Here is a 14399-nt window from a genome sequence, read left to right as displayed (position 1 = left end):
GGTATTCAGAGTAACATTGCCTCAGTTGATGAAAGGGACATAATAGGATCTTCAGCTTCATGGTACAAAGGGAACATAGTCTTCTGTTCCTCTTATATATCATATTTAAGTAAAATGAACTGCAGTTGTCTGGTTCATTGTCCTTCTACAAGAAACAGGTGAGAATGTGCCCTGCCACAGAAGAACCCTTGTTACGGTCACATTCAGCTGTATGACAAGTGTTTACACTTAACTTCTAAATTTTTTAACCAAAGTTGTTTTTTATTGGTTTATTACAGTGAATATTTTTCAATATAGTGCATTTTCACTAAGAGCTACTATTCACTGGGAAGTTGACTGTACTATACAAAACAGTAGCAGAGGTTAGGAAGATAATTGCCAGCATCTAGCATAACACAGGGCATATAAAGAATATATATATTTTTAATTGGAGGCTAATTACTCTACAATATTGTGGTGGTTTTTGCCATACATTCACATGAATCAGCCATGGGTGTACATGTGTTCCCCATCCTGAACCTCCCTCCCACCTCCCTCCCCATCCCATCCCTCTGGGTCATCCTAGTGCACCAGCCCTGAGCACCCTGTCTCATGCATAGAACCTAGACTGGCAATCTATTTCACATATGATAATATACTAAGGAATATGTCTTTCAATGATTGAGATAAAATTAAGGAAAAACAAGAGGACATATATGGCACATTTTCCTTAATTAGACAGTGCCTGATATTGACTTCAGAAATTTCAAGAAACATTTAGATCAGAAGTATATTAAATCTATATTGAAGTCTTAAGTCTAGTATGTCAAATCTCTTGAAACAAAAAATACTGAGATTTCTGGGATTATCTTTTTCCCCTGGGCCATTCTTAAAACCAGTACCTCTAAATGTATGTATGTATGTATTGTTGATAGGCAATTTTTGAACCATCTGTGAGTCTGCCTACCCTTTTAGTACTAATCAAATGAAAAATGATAAATCAACTATTTCATGAAATCTACCAATTTCATGGTAGAAAGCTATTTGAGTCAAAGGTTATAGTTTTAAAGAGTTTAGAATATTGAATGATCAAAAAAGAGCTAAAAAAATGAACTCTTTTTGTGTGGTCATAATGGAACCAGCATTTTTCCCTGCTGTACCTTGCTATTTTCATGTCTTTTGACATTGCATAATTCCTAAAAGCCACAACTTGATATTATAAACATATTTTGCTTTTTAATTTTCATCAGGAACATATTTTTTTAATTGTGAAATTTTTTTACTGGCTAATGAAGTATTTTTTTAGCCTTCTTCAGCGGACTAGGTATTTAAAATGTCATTTAAGTTTAGAATAATAAACGAAAAGAAATCTGATTCTTTTTCTTTATTGTTGGCATTTTAATGATTAAACATTATTTTAAAATAATAAAGAGAAGTATGTTTTACAATATTAAAATTATGTTTCATTTAAGTCATGAAAAATAACATTTAAAACTTCATGTGTTATTAAGTTATTTTTATTACTAGCTGCCATTACTCTTGAGATTATCATAGAGTGAAATAAACTACTATGCAAGTCATTTCCTGATACAAGTGAATACCAGTTTTGAAGACTGCTTGTTTCAATTCTGAGCACTATTTAAGAAATGATGTTAATAACAATATCCTATAATTTTAAAGTTTAAGAATCATCATCCAAATGACTATAAAGTTCAATAGTGCAAGCCAGCTTGTACTTGAAAACTAAGGATATCGTTTTTTGTGGTATTTAGAACTTTCAGAATTTATAGAAAGAGCTCATTGTGCTTTAGATGAAAAGTGTTATAGTTTGGCACATAATTGATACAATTCATAGGTGGTATTATACATAAAAGTTTGTCATTCACTAGTAATAATGGGCCAAGTCATTCTGGGTATATATAAACTCTAATGTAGGCATTTTTAAGTACTCACTTATTCTTCTAAACCCAAAAATACTATCCTCTATTACATAGATCCACCGAGATTTAATTTTTTCTACAAAAGTGAAATTTATATATAGCAAATCTGATCAAGTAAAAATGTTTTTTGTAATCATTGGTAGAACCTATCCATTGTTGGTTATGTAGAAGCAGGATAATAATATGCAATAACTGTCTGAATTAATGTGAAATTTAAATAGAAGAATAATTGACCTGCAGCATAAACAGATTTATGCAATAATGAGACAGTTTTAGTGTAATTTCTTTCTTTAAAGAATCACTCATCCTTGCAAAATAAATATTATGACAGATAAAGAGTAAATTTAGCTAAGAATATCATTGTGTAGAAAGTTAACTATAAAATGTTATTTGGGGAGTTTCTGTACCCCAACCAAGGCACCTAGTAACAGTGCTTTCTTAATCTGGTTATAACTCTCTCATTCATTCATTCAACTTGAGGGTAATCCCATATAACTAATAATGTTCCTATCCCTTGATCATGTAATAGACACTTTTTATAGTAAAGGGCTGTCCTATAATATAGGAGAAGCAACTCTTCAAGGATATTTTTGTTGAACTACCATTAAGTTAACTAAAACCTTTTTCTCGGCCACAACCCCCGGTTTACTGCCTATACCTTGATCCCAGTTGCTGAGATGTATTCTGTTTTAAGACTGCACCCATGCACTTTTATCTAGTTTTCACAGAGAGCAGGAGTTGGGCAAAAGGGGACTTATTTCTCGTCTCCCTTTTGATTGTGTCAAAGCATGTCTAATTTTAGTTTTCCGTTTGCTGCCAAAGTCTTGAAGGTCAACAGTTAATTTTTTTTCTTTTTAATTTGGTTCAACAGGAAAACTGTGGTATGTCTGTATGTAATGGTAAAATATATATCCTGGGTGGAAGACGGGAAAATGGAGAAGCTACAGACACTATTCTCTGTTACGATCCTGCCACAAGTATCATCACAGGGGTAGCTGCGATGCCCAGGCCAGTGTCCTATCACGGCTGTGTGACTATTCACAGATACAGTGAGAAATGTTTCAAGCTCTGACGCCAGCGTACCTCACCCAGGAAGCCACAGCAATCCAAGATGACAGGTTTTAAAAACTCCAGAGTGGGAACTTGGTTTATCTCCTTATGCCATATGCACAAAAAGACAAAAATAATAATTGTTGTGCCTTTCTCCCCCAAATACCAATCTTTTAAACTGTAATAAAGCCTTTTCTGTAATTGGGGAAAAAAAATTTTTGTTTTGAAGATAATAGTGGTTTTTGCTTGGGCTGTGAGAGTGTACCTTTGTATTTGTTAAAAAAAAAAAAAAAGCCTATGTGGTGTAGGAAATAATGTTTGCCTGCATACTTTTAGGAATTGGTGAATGGTCTTTTCATTTATGTATGTTTACCTGCAAGACTGTTTATTCCTTATTTTGTCACATAAGTGTGTATGTGTGTGTATATATATGTAGAAAATTGCATGACAAGTTTTCATTTAGGTCAAATCATATGCTTAGAATCATTCTAAGGAGGGAAAAACAGTTTTAAAAATCTTTTTCACTAAAAAATACATCCAAATTGATTAACTTTATTACGGGTTTTTTTCTGTAATTGATAAAAACAGTAATGGCAATGATCTGAGTATCAGAAAATACTAAGTTATTGTGACTTCATTCTTAGAATTGCTTTCTTATATTAAAGATATTTTGGGGAGAAGAAACAAAAGCAAGTCCCCCTAAAGTGGGGATTAAAATTACAGATTAGTTCCTAAGAAAAAGTTATCTAAGACTCTTGAAGGAAAAATGACCCACTGTGGCTCTCAAAAGTATTTATGTATCATCTCTAAATCCTCTAAGGGAAGCGCCTTTTCTTAAACCTTGCAGAAGAGCTGAAATCTACTTTGCAATATTATCTTGTAAAAACAGGGACAGATTTTCTCCCTAGCCCAGTAGGGTTTGACCTCATTGGAATGGTGCTTTGGGTGAGGACCTCTTCCTGGTTATCCTGTTTTCGTGTGAACAGCTAAAAATCCTGGGAGTCTCTACTGTTAAGCTGCCCTTAAAGGATAAAGCAGGGACCACCTATCTCAGTGGGTCCATATTTCTTTTAAAGTTAACTATCTGAAGAAACTAACAATAGTAGTAGCAGTTTTCTAAGATAAATCTTCATTTGGTACCCATTGTGTGAAATGTTGAACAACATTCTCATGCTTCTCTACATCAAATTGCCTTTGTCTAGATGTTTCAACTCCAGTGTATAAAGCTTATTAGTTTTCAGAGAAGAGTGTGAAATTTTTTTTTCTAAGGCAAATGGGATGGCAGGAACTACAGCATAAGTGATTATTGTTATTCCTGGGTAGACAGATACAATTTACAGTATTTTAGGGATGTTTCTTTACAATTTACAGTATTTTAGGGATGTTCCAGGTAGCCTGCTCTATTTCAACTTCCCAGGCATTATTGTTGTCTCACATCTTAATTATATATTCCTTGCCGTAGGAGAAATGATGCAAATATATAATTATAGTGTCACCAGATTTTTGTTAAAACCAAAGTAGTAATCAAAAAACCTAACATTGACAAACTTACTCTTTTTTCCCATTTTAGAATGATACAGAGATTTCAAATACACTATACAGTATCAACTTTAATGCCTAGCTGGATTGTGAATTCCGAGGAAAATTCTAAAAAACTTAACAAATTTTAGGGAATTTTTATTTTTCAAATCATAATTTGAAATGATATGTACCTTTTTGTGATAATTATCAAAGCAATTCAGAAGCCAGTTTTCTACTATTTTAGTTGAAAGACAATAATAGATACAATTGGGATACTTGTTTTAATTTTAGAGTAAGCATCTACTTCTGCATCATACCCTTTGTAGATTATGGAACCTATTTAGTTCAGAAATTCTTTGTGGTGTGTAAGATAATGTATGAGAAAAGTGTTGGTAAATGCTGAGGACTATACAAATGATACTTGTTATTTTCATGTGTATTTGTAAGGCTATGCCCATCCATAAATACAGACACTTTCTTACAGAAAAGCCTTTCTCAGTATAACCTGTATTTTAGTACTTTTGTAAGTATTAACTATTTACTTGTATTTTGTTATATGTTTATTTTTAATATTCATGTGTTTATTACAGTAAATTTGAAATGAAATCCTATAAAACAATTTGTTTAAACATGAACCTTATGCCAATATTTTTTTATTTTTTCTCTACGTAATTTAAAACTACATAAGTAGGTCACCAAGAACTTAGCTTGAATCTTATGAAATTAGCAATTTTTAAAATTACCCAATTGATACTTTAATTTCCTTTACTGATTTTTTATAAATAATGAGGTCAGCATTGATAAAATAATGAAGAATTTTAGGATATAATTAGTATATCAAAAGGAATTTATCAACAGAATTGGTGTCAGATTATATTCATATTGTCATCACATAGCTGACATTTTCTTTTGGTTTGTGATGCTCATGTAAGCCTTTGGATTAGTATATATGTATATACATAGATAGATAGTATACTCAATCTACACACATATACAAAAACCAAGAATTTTAGCAGTTTCTGGTTTCTGATCAGAGAAACAAACAAAGTAAAAATTAGTTGATCTTACTAAATTCAATTCGAGAAGTTCTGGTTTTTGTTTTTTTTTTTTTAATTTGGGCGTCTCTAGAGTGCTCTTTTACATACGAAAAGATATGATGAATATTAGTATGATGACTCATACACAGTCAGAATCTATATAATGCATACAATTTACAAGATCAGGAAACAAACTGGAGGGAGATACAAGTTTGGTAAACATAGCCATCGATACCTCAGTGGGAAGGGAATTCAAAGGTAGGTTTTGTGGATCAAGAGAAATGTACTTTTTTTTTTCATGAACTTGAGTCATTTTTCATGTGGTTCCTATATGTGAGTGAGCTATAACGTGGTCTAATTTTTACAACAGAAAGACCTTCCTCTTCTGCTCTAATCTTCCCACTGACTTTACTGCACATGTATGAAATAGTAGCCTATTGGGTCTTCAGTAACCTTTATTTTCCCTAGATGACTGAAACACACGTATTTACTCCATTTAAACCAGGTGTTTAAAAAAATGATGTAAATACTCAGGGTATTAACTTGTCATTTTTGCCTAATTGGAATGTTTAAAGTGCCATATCTAAGGAACTTTCAGTTCATAATTCTAGAGTAAATTCAGTTTGGTAAAAGGGCTTCACACGTGGTGGTAATTAAACATTCACTTTTTTATATTTAGATGAAAATGTTTGTGGACTGATACATTTTCTCTTAGTGAATATGAATTGTTTATGTATCTCTACTGTCATACCCTTTTTGAAACTCAGGAAAGACAAAGGTTCAATTATACTACTTTTGTCAGGATACAAACCAGGTGTGTTTTTTTCCTGTTGTCTGGATATGGCAATAGATTTTTTAAAAAAGAAATGCTGTGAGAACCCATACATGAAAAGAGAGGGTTGAATTGTTTGTGTGTGCCTTTTGTTTCTTGAGATTTATACATGGAAAGGACATCATCTACTCCAGACTATATTTTCAAAGAGAAGAAATTGCTATTTATGTGGTGCCAAGTGATAAAATAATGTCTCTTAAAGGCTTCCTGTGGACTGCCTTTATTTTCCTAAGCTCAAGACACCAGTTAACCTCAACATAATTTTGGCCTTTATTAGAATTTCTGTGCATTATATTGAAAGCTAGGTTTACATCACCTCACCCCATTATTCCTTTTAGTTAAATTCACCATACCAAGAAACCAGAATGGGGCAAATTGGTTGGCCTTTAAGGCAACAGGTTTGGCTAGCTAGCTATACTTACTGTCACATCTAATGCTAGGTATCAGAAACCACTTGAGCCGAAAGTGTGAACTGATAATTCCAGAGACATTGTCAACATACTTCATACTTTTTTAAAAATGTTTTTTATGGATGTTTTACATTTGTGTGATTGCCTTAGATATTAAATTTACTTAGTGCTAAAGATCATCATTAAAAATCTTTTTAAATAGCAGTAGTTGTAACTTATTTTATATATTGTCCCAAAGAAAAGAATTTGTTTTAATGTTTTCAAAATAACTGCGTCTGTTTTTGCTTATGTGCCTTAAGTTCTCTAGTTCTGTTTCAACTTTGTTTTTAACCTAAAGTTTACCTTAGATAAGTTCCATACTTATTTCCTATAAATTGCTCTTAAAATGTTTAATGAGCATCAGCTATGTGGTTGCTTGGCAGGAAGGAAAATGTTAAGAAAGTCGTTGGGTGTTTGGAGTTTTACTGTATTTGGGGAGGTTTTTTGTTTGATGCCAAGCTGCTTTTTAAGATAGTAAGAAAAAATCTCTCGAGTAAATCCTTGTAAACATCATTTGCAGTATCTACATCCAGTGTCAAAAAAGTAAATCTACTTATTTTTGCTCCATTCTTATGTACAATTTTTTGTGTTTTCCTCTACAGACTCTTTCATTTATCCAAGTTCTTAATCTTTCCTGCCCCAATACCACCCCATGGTTTCTTTATTTAAATCTTGTTGAAAGTCTCTGGAGCTATCTAAGACAACACAATTATAGAGTTGAACAAAAGCGTAAAGTGCTTTATAGCTTGTACAGACCTGTGGCAGCCAGGTGTCATTTGCTTTCAGATGCTCCAGTCTTCACAGTGAAAAAACGCTCCGTGTTTCTTTGTTTTCAGTTCAGTTGCGGCACACTAATACTTTCATGTCTCGTCTAAAATATACTTTATGCATAGTTTTTCTTTAATTTTTAAAAAGTTGCATCTAATTAAAAAATGTCTTTTAACCATTATTACTTGACTACAGTTGTATTAAATTTTATTTACCAAAAACTCGTTGTTATGTCTTAAATATATTCAAGGGGTCGTTTGAAAAAAGAGTGGGGGAAATTACAAGTTAATATATGTATTTATTGGTATGTCCACAAAGTAACTAGAAGGCCAAACAAAAGAGTGAAAACTGTGTGTGAGGAAATCATGACTTTTTTTTATGATTTTTAAAATTTTTAATTATGAAAGTGATCCATCACATTTGCACTGTAGTGTTATTTCAATTTGGCTCTCAAAAATACCCCTATAGTAATATCAAGAGTAAAGAACTTGAATTTTATTCCAGGTATTGAAGAGAGGGTACATTGTTTACTAAAGAGGCAATGTCTGATTTTACATTAGCAAAAGTAAAATCTTCAGAAGATGCATTACAGAAGCACAAGCAGTGCTTAACTTGTTACACTTAGTTTTTAAATTGTGCCACGAAAATAAAATGGCAAGTTAGTGTGTGTCTTCCCCTGGATGAGGGCATGCCAACTCACTCCAGTATTCTTGCCTGGAAAATCCCCATGGACAGAGGAGCCTGTGGGCTCCTCTGTCCATGGGGTTGCAAAGAGTCGGACGCGACTGAGTTACTAAGCACGGCACAGAGTGTCTTAAATAATAAATGTCAAAGCTGTGTTCATTTCACTCATTTCCTCTGCACCCACACCTAGAAAGTGGATAGTGCTCTGCCATAAAGCCATTTAACCTCTCTGAGCCATACTTACCTTGTTCTAGGAGATGCAGTCATAATACTTTACAGGCTTATGGAATAAAAATATATGTTGAGTGAACAGTTCTGGCAAAGAGAATATAAAAGTTGGTTCCTTTTCTGTGCATTTTGTTTTTAGAACAGAAAACGCAGTATGCAGTCAGGGAAGGAGTTGAAAAAAATCGTTAGCTTGTATTTGGAAAATCATGGACAGTGGGTAAACCATAGAAGCCTTTTGTAATTTAAATTTTCTCTTTAAAAAATAACCTGTGCTCTTAACAGAATGAGAGGGGGAAATGGGCTAAAACCGCCTCTGCCTCTCAGCTATTTATTAACTGCTCAGTCACTCAGTCGTGTCCGACTCTCCGACCCCATGAACCGCAGCACGCCAGGCCTCCCTGTCCACCGCCAACTCCTGGAGTTTACCCAAACTCATGTCTGTTGAGTCGGTCATGCCATCCAACCATCTTATCCTCTGTCGTCCCCTTCTCCTCCCACCCTCAATCCTTCCTAGCATCAATGTCTTTTCAAATAAGTCAGCTCCTCGCATCAGGTGGCCAAAATATTGGAGGTTCAGCTTCAACACCAGTCCTTCCAGTGAACACCCAGGACTGATCTCCTTTAGGATGGACTGGTTGGATCTCCTTGCAGTCCAAGGGACTCTCAAGAGTCTTCAACACCACAGTTCAAAAGCATCAATTCTAAGGTGCTCAGCTTTCTTTATAGTCCAACTCTCACATCTATAAGTGACTACTGGAAAAACCATAGCCTTGACTAGATGGACCTTTGTTGACAAAATAATGTCTCTGCTCTTTAATATGCTGTCTAGGTTGGTCCTAACTTTTCTTCCAAGGAGTAAGCATCTTTTAATTTCATGGCTGCAGTCATCATCTGCAGTGATTTTGGAGCCCCCCAAAAATAAAGTCAGCCACTCTTTCCACTGTTTCCCTATCTATTGCTATGAAGTGATGGGACCGGATGCCATGATCTTAGTTTTCTGAATGTTGAGTTTTAAAAAGCCAACTTTTTCACTCTCCTCTTTCACTTTCATCAAGAGGCTCTTTAGTTCTTCTTCACTTTCTGCCATAAGGGTGGTGTCATCTGCATATCTGAGCTTATTGGTATTTCTCCCAGCAATCTTGATTCCAGCTTCTGCTTCCTCCAGCCCAGCGTTTTTCATGATGTACTCTGCATATAAGTTAAATAAGCAGGGTAACAATATAAGTTAAATAAGCAGGGTGACAATATACAGTCCTGACATACTCCTTTTCCTATTTGGAAGAAGTCTGTTGTTCCATATCCAGTTCTAACTGTTGATTCCTGACCTACATACAGGTTTCTCAAGAGGAAGGTCAGGTGGTCTGGTATTCCCATCTCTTTCAGAATTTTCCACAGTTTATTGTGATCCCCACAGTCAAAGGCTTTGGCATAGTCAATAAAGCAGAAATAGATGTTTTCCTGGAACTCTCTTGCTTTACAATGATCCAGTGGATGTTGGCAATTTGATCTCTGGTTCCTCTGCCTTTTCTAAAACCCGCCTGAACATCTGGAAGTTCATGGTTCATGTATTGCTGAAGCCTGGCTTGGAGAATTTTGAGTATTAATTTACTAGCGTGTGAGAAGAGTGCAATTGTGTGGTAGTTTGAGCATTCTTTGGCATTGCCTTTCTTTGGGATTGGAATGAAAACTGACCTTTTCCAGTCCTGTGGCCACTGCTGCGTTTTCCAAATTTGCTGACATACTGAGTGTAGCACTTTAACAGCATCATCTTTCAGGATTTGAAATAGCTCAACTGGAATTCCATCACCTCCACTAGCTTTGTTCATAGTGATGCTTCCTAAGGCCCACCTGACTTGGCATTCCTGGATGTCTGGCTCTAGGTGAGTGATTACACCATCGTGATTATCTGGGTCATGAAGTTCTTTTTTGTATAGTTCTGTGTATTCTTCCCACCTCTTAATATCTTATACTTCTGTTAGGTCCATACCATTTCTTTCCTTTATTGAGCCCATCTTTGCATGAAATGTTCCTTTGATATCTCTAATTTTCTTGAAGAGATCTCTAGTCTTTCCCATTCTATTGTTTTCCTCTATGTCTATGTCTTTCCTCTATGTTTGCACTCATCACTGAGGAAGGCTTTCTTACCTCTCCTTGCTATTCTTTGGAACTCTGCATTCAGATGGGTATACCTTTGCTTTTCTCCTTTGCTTTTCACTTCTCTTCTTTTCACAGCTATTTGTAAGGCGTCCTCAGATAGCCATTTTGCTTTTTTGCATTTCTTTTTGGGGATGGTCTTGATCCCTGTCTCCTGTACAATGTCATGAACCGCCGTCCATAGTTCATCAGGCACTCTGTCTATCAGATCTAGTCCCTTAAATCTATTTCTCACTTCCACTGTATAATCAAGGGATTTGATTTATATCATACCTGAATGGTTTAGTGGTTTTTTTCCCCCACTTTCTTCTATTTCAGTCTGAATTTGGCAATAAGGAGTTCATGATCTGAGCCACAGTCAGCTCCCGGTCTTGTTTTTGCTGACTGTATAGAGCTTCTCCATCTTTGACTGCAAAGAATATAATCAATCTGATTTCAGTGTTGACCATCTGGTGATGTCCATGTGTAGAGTCTTCTCGTGTTGTTGGAAGAAGGTGTTTGCTATTAACTGTTAATGGAGACCAAGAAAATAAAAAGGCATGCTTTCCTCCTAATTTTGTTGGGGTCTTGTTAATTTTCTGTATGATCTTTTGACATCTTTGAGGAACCTTGCTGGCTGGAGAGAGCCTGTTCCTCCCAGGACTAGCTAGTTCCTAGAGGCAAGTAAACAGTTTGTCAGTGAGCCCAGTTTTCATACATAGACCAACCAATCTCCTATCCAAACCTTCAACTGCCTCCTTTAACTCTCACACATCAAGTCGACATTTCCTGTGCCCTAAATCACCCTGAGTCCAGATACCAGATGACTAAGAACCACCCACTATGTTCCCAAACCAGCTGGAATTATTCAAACTAGCCAATCCTGAACTCTTTACCCTGCCATGCCTTGACTTTCCCATGGAAGCCCCAGTAAAGACTGATCTCCACTTTCTCCCCATTTCTTTCTGCCTCCTGACTGACACTGATGCTTCCACTCTGACCCTGTGTGACACAGTGTGCCTCTTGTTTCTAGGGAAGCTGTGAACAACACTGAACTTTTCTTTCAATGGCATTGATCACTTCTTGTCACACAGTCACCTTTATAATGACTCACAAATCGTGTTCATTTCTATGGTTTAATAGCATACTCGGTACAGACTATTAATACTTAATGTTTCAGTAAACAAAACCACCAATTCAGGTTTTTATACAAGAGCCTGTATATACCTTAAAACAGGATTTTTGAGTCATAGTTTTATAAACATAATAATCAATGCATACAGTATGAAATATAACCAAAGTGCCAATCACTCTGAAGAGTCAAGACTTTGAATACGCATATCTTTTTATTTAGAGAAAAAACACAGTTGTGTGACAAAGGAGGAAAAAGGATTTTAGAAGGTCATATTGCTTAACACACTCCATTCTATTGAGATGTGGATGATATCAAACAGAGTAAGACTTTATAGGAATTCAGTGTCTGCAGGTGAGTAAATAGGAGGTGAAACAGACAGTGCTCCAGGAAGCTTTCCAGCGTGGTATGACAGCTATGGAAATAGACCTGACTGACCTCCAACCACAGGGAGCATAACCAAATGATGCTGCAGTTGCTGGCCTTGAAATCCATCTTGCACTTGCACTGAGGCTATACCTCCTACCAGCTGCTTTCAGCCAATGACTTGCAATATGGATTCGAAGGCATCCTTGTTTCTGGGAGACAGATCTCTTCTGATGGTGGGTTTGGGCTCCAGGACTTCCCTTCTTTGTGCAACCTTCCTTAGACTACCTGGCAAGGTAAGATGCTGCTATCCAACCTTCTTTCCCTCCTTCACTTGCTTCTGGAATCTAACAGCTCTCCCACCCTTTTCTCTCTTTTCCTCCCTGTTTTCCCTCAAAGGGCAGGTTTTTAAAATTCTTACACATTTGATCTCATCTTGGCATGTGCTTCTCAGAGGACATAGGGCGAACATACGTGGTATTTGGGGAAAAAATTTCCTTATGGAATCATTGCGTTAAAGTTAGAAAGGAAAAAAAGATAAAGTTATCACTGTGGAGTTGCCGGGGTCCAGCCCCAGCAGGATTCAGGGGAACCCTCAGGATGAACGGCGTCGGCGAATAAGAGAGAGAGTGAGAAAAAGCTCGGGGCTAAGTCTGAAGTTTATTTTTGCACGGCTCCTTTATACCCTTAACAACATCTTTGGGGGAAGTGCATGTTGCTTACAGGGCATCTCAAAACATTACAGCAACTTGACCTTCAACAAACTGGATGTCACCCACATACGTTTTCGTTCACAAGAGTCTTTCTTATCATTTGGCCTTCAGGCCTGCTAACATTTTATGGCTTGCACCTGGTGTGACTTAAGCAACTTCAGTAGCCGACCCTGTTTTTCTTATAATTAATCTATTTTCTTTCTAATAAGCGTCATCTCTATGGAAACTAGATAGGATTACATTTTTACAGAACAGAAATGCGAAGGACTGCAGAAACAGCAGATATGGCACAAAACAGGCTCTTAGTCTAAAAGTTAACCACCTGCAAGAAGTTGCCAGCTAATCTCTATCTAAAGTATTTTCTATTAGGCACATTTGTGGCTATCATATCTGTGGAGCTTTTCTCACCCCGTGAAGGGGTCTATGCTTAATAGTTTCTTTTGTTAGTGTACTGTGTTTAGGATGTTTAGAACAATCAAGAGCATTCTGTGCAATGAGATCACACATTTATCAAACAAGCCAGAATGCCAGCAAAATGTTTGAATGGAAGCATTTCCTTCATCTCTGGCCACTTCATAGGGTACCAGCGTCCAGAAGATTTATTAATTAGGGTTTTAAGTTGGTCCTCATTCAGTGAAAGAGGAGCAGGAGAGCTCTCAGCAGGCAACAAAAGAATCTGCAACAGGGCAAACAAGAACAACAGCAGAAAAAGGGGGGAGGATACAGGGTGGGGTAGAGGCCGAGGCCAACCTGGAGGGTCCCTTATCCTAGACGGCCTTGCCTGTCAGGTTTTTTCCTCATGACCCCGTCATGGATGGGGTCCCGGACAGCCTTGCCTGCCCGGTATTTTCTTCATGACCTCATCATGGGTGGGACCTCCCATAACGGCTCCCGGCATGGAGTGATTTGGGCTTCCAAATGAGATGGATCAGTGGTAAAGAATCCACCTGCCAACACAGGACATGCAGGAGACACAGGTTTGATCCCCGGGTCAAGAAGATCCCCCGGAGGAGGAAATGGCAACCCCCTCCAGTATTCCTGTGGCTCAGCTGGTAAAGAATCCGCCTACATCCCTGGGTTGGGAAGATCCCCTGGAGAAGGGAAGATCCCACTCCAGTATCCTGGCCTAGAGAATTCCATGGACTGTATAGTCTGTGGGGTCTCAAAGAGTTGGACATGACTGAGCGACTTTCACTTCACTTTACTTCACTTCCAGTATTCTTGCCTGGAGAAGAACCCCATGAACAGAGGAGCTTGGTGGGATACCGACCATGGGGTTGCAAAGAGTCAGATACGACTGAGGTGACAGCATGCACGCATGCAGAGTGCTTCACTAAACCTGGTTTTCTAAAAAGTACTAGTTGTTACACTTAAATTAGGTTTGGTGGCACCACAATGTGAAAACATGTTTTAAAGCCAAAACTGTATTCAAATGGCAGCTCTAACATTTACTGCTTGGGTATCTTTGGGCAAGATATTCAAACTTTGCGGGCTTCAGTGTCCCCTCTTCCTACTTAGGCTTGTTGTGAGGATTAAATTAGAATATAAAAGCATGAAATATCTCAGC

General features: G+C 36.9%; 1 protein-coding gene across 5 annotated transcripts in view; it reads left to right on the top strand.

Moving 5' to 3' along the window:
• KLHL24 (kelch like family member 24) overlaps positions 1-7797 on the top strand; it is a 38746-nt gene extending 30949 nt beyond the window's left edge. For all 5 annotated transcript variants that reach the window (XM_065943165.1, XM_065943168.1, XM_065943166.1 and 2 more), the window contains one exon: positions 2791-7797. In XM_065943165.1, coding sequence (XP_065799237.1) covers positions 2791-2991 — 201 coding nt within the window. In that variant the 3' untranslated portion in view covers positions 2992-7797. The remainder of the gene's footprint in view (positions 1-2790) is intronic.
• Positions 7798-14399: the final 6602 nt, after the last annotated feature.

The sequence above is a fragment of the Muntiacus reevesi genome, chromosome 8 (genome assembly GCF_963930625.1).
Source record: "Muntiacus reevesi chromosome 8, mMunRee1.1, whole genome shotgun sequence".
NCBI lineage: Eukaryota > Metazoa > Chordata > Mammalia > Artiodactyla > Cervidae > Muntiacus > Muntiacus reevesi.
Note: the sequence above shows the minus strand (reverse complement) of the source record. Positions and strands in the feature narration are given on the sequence as shown.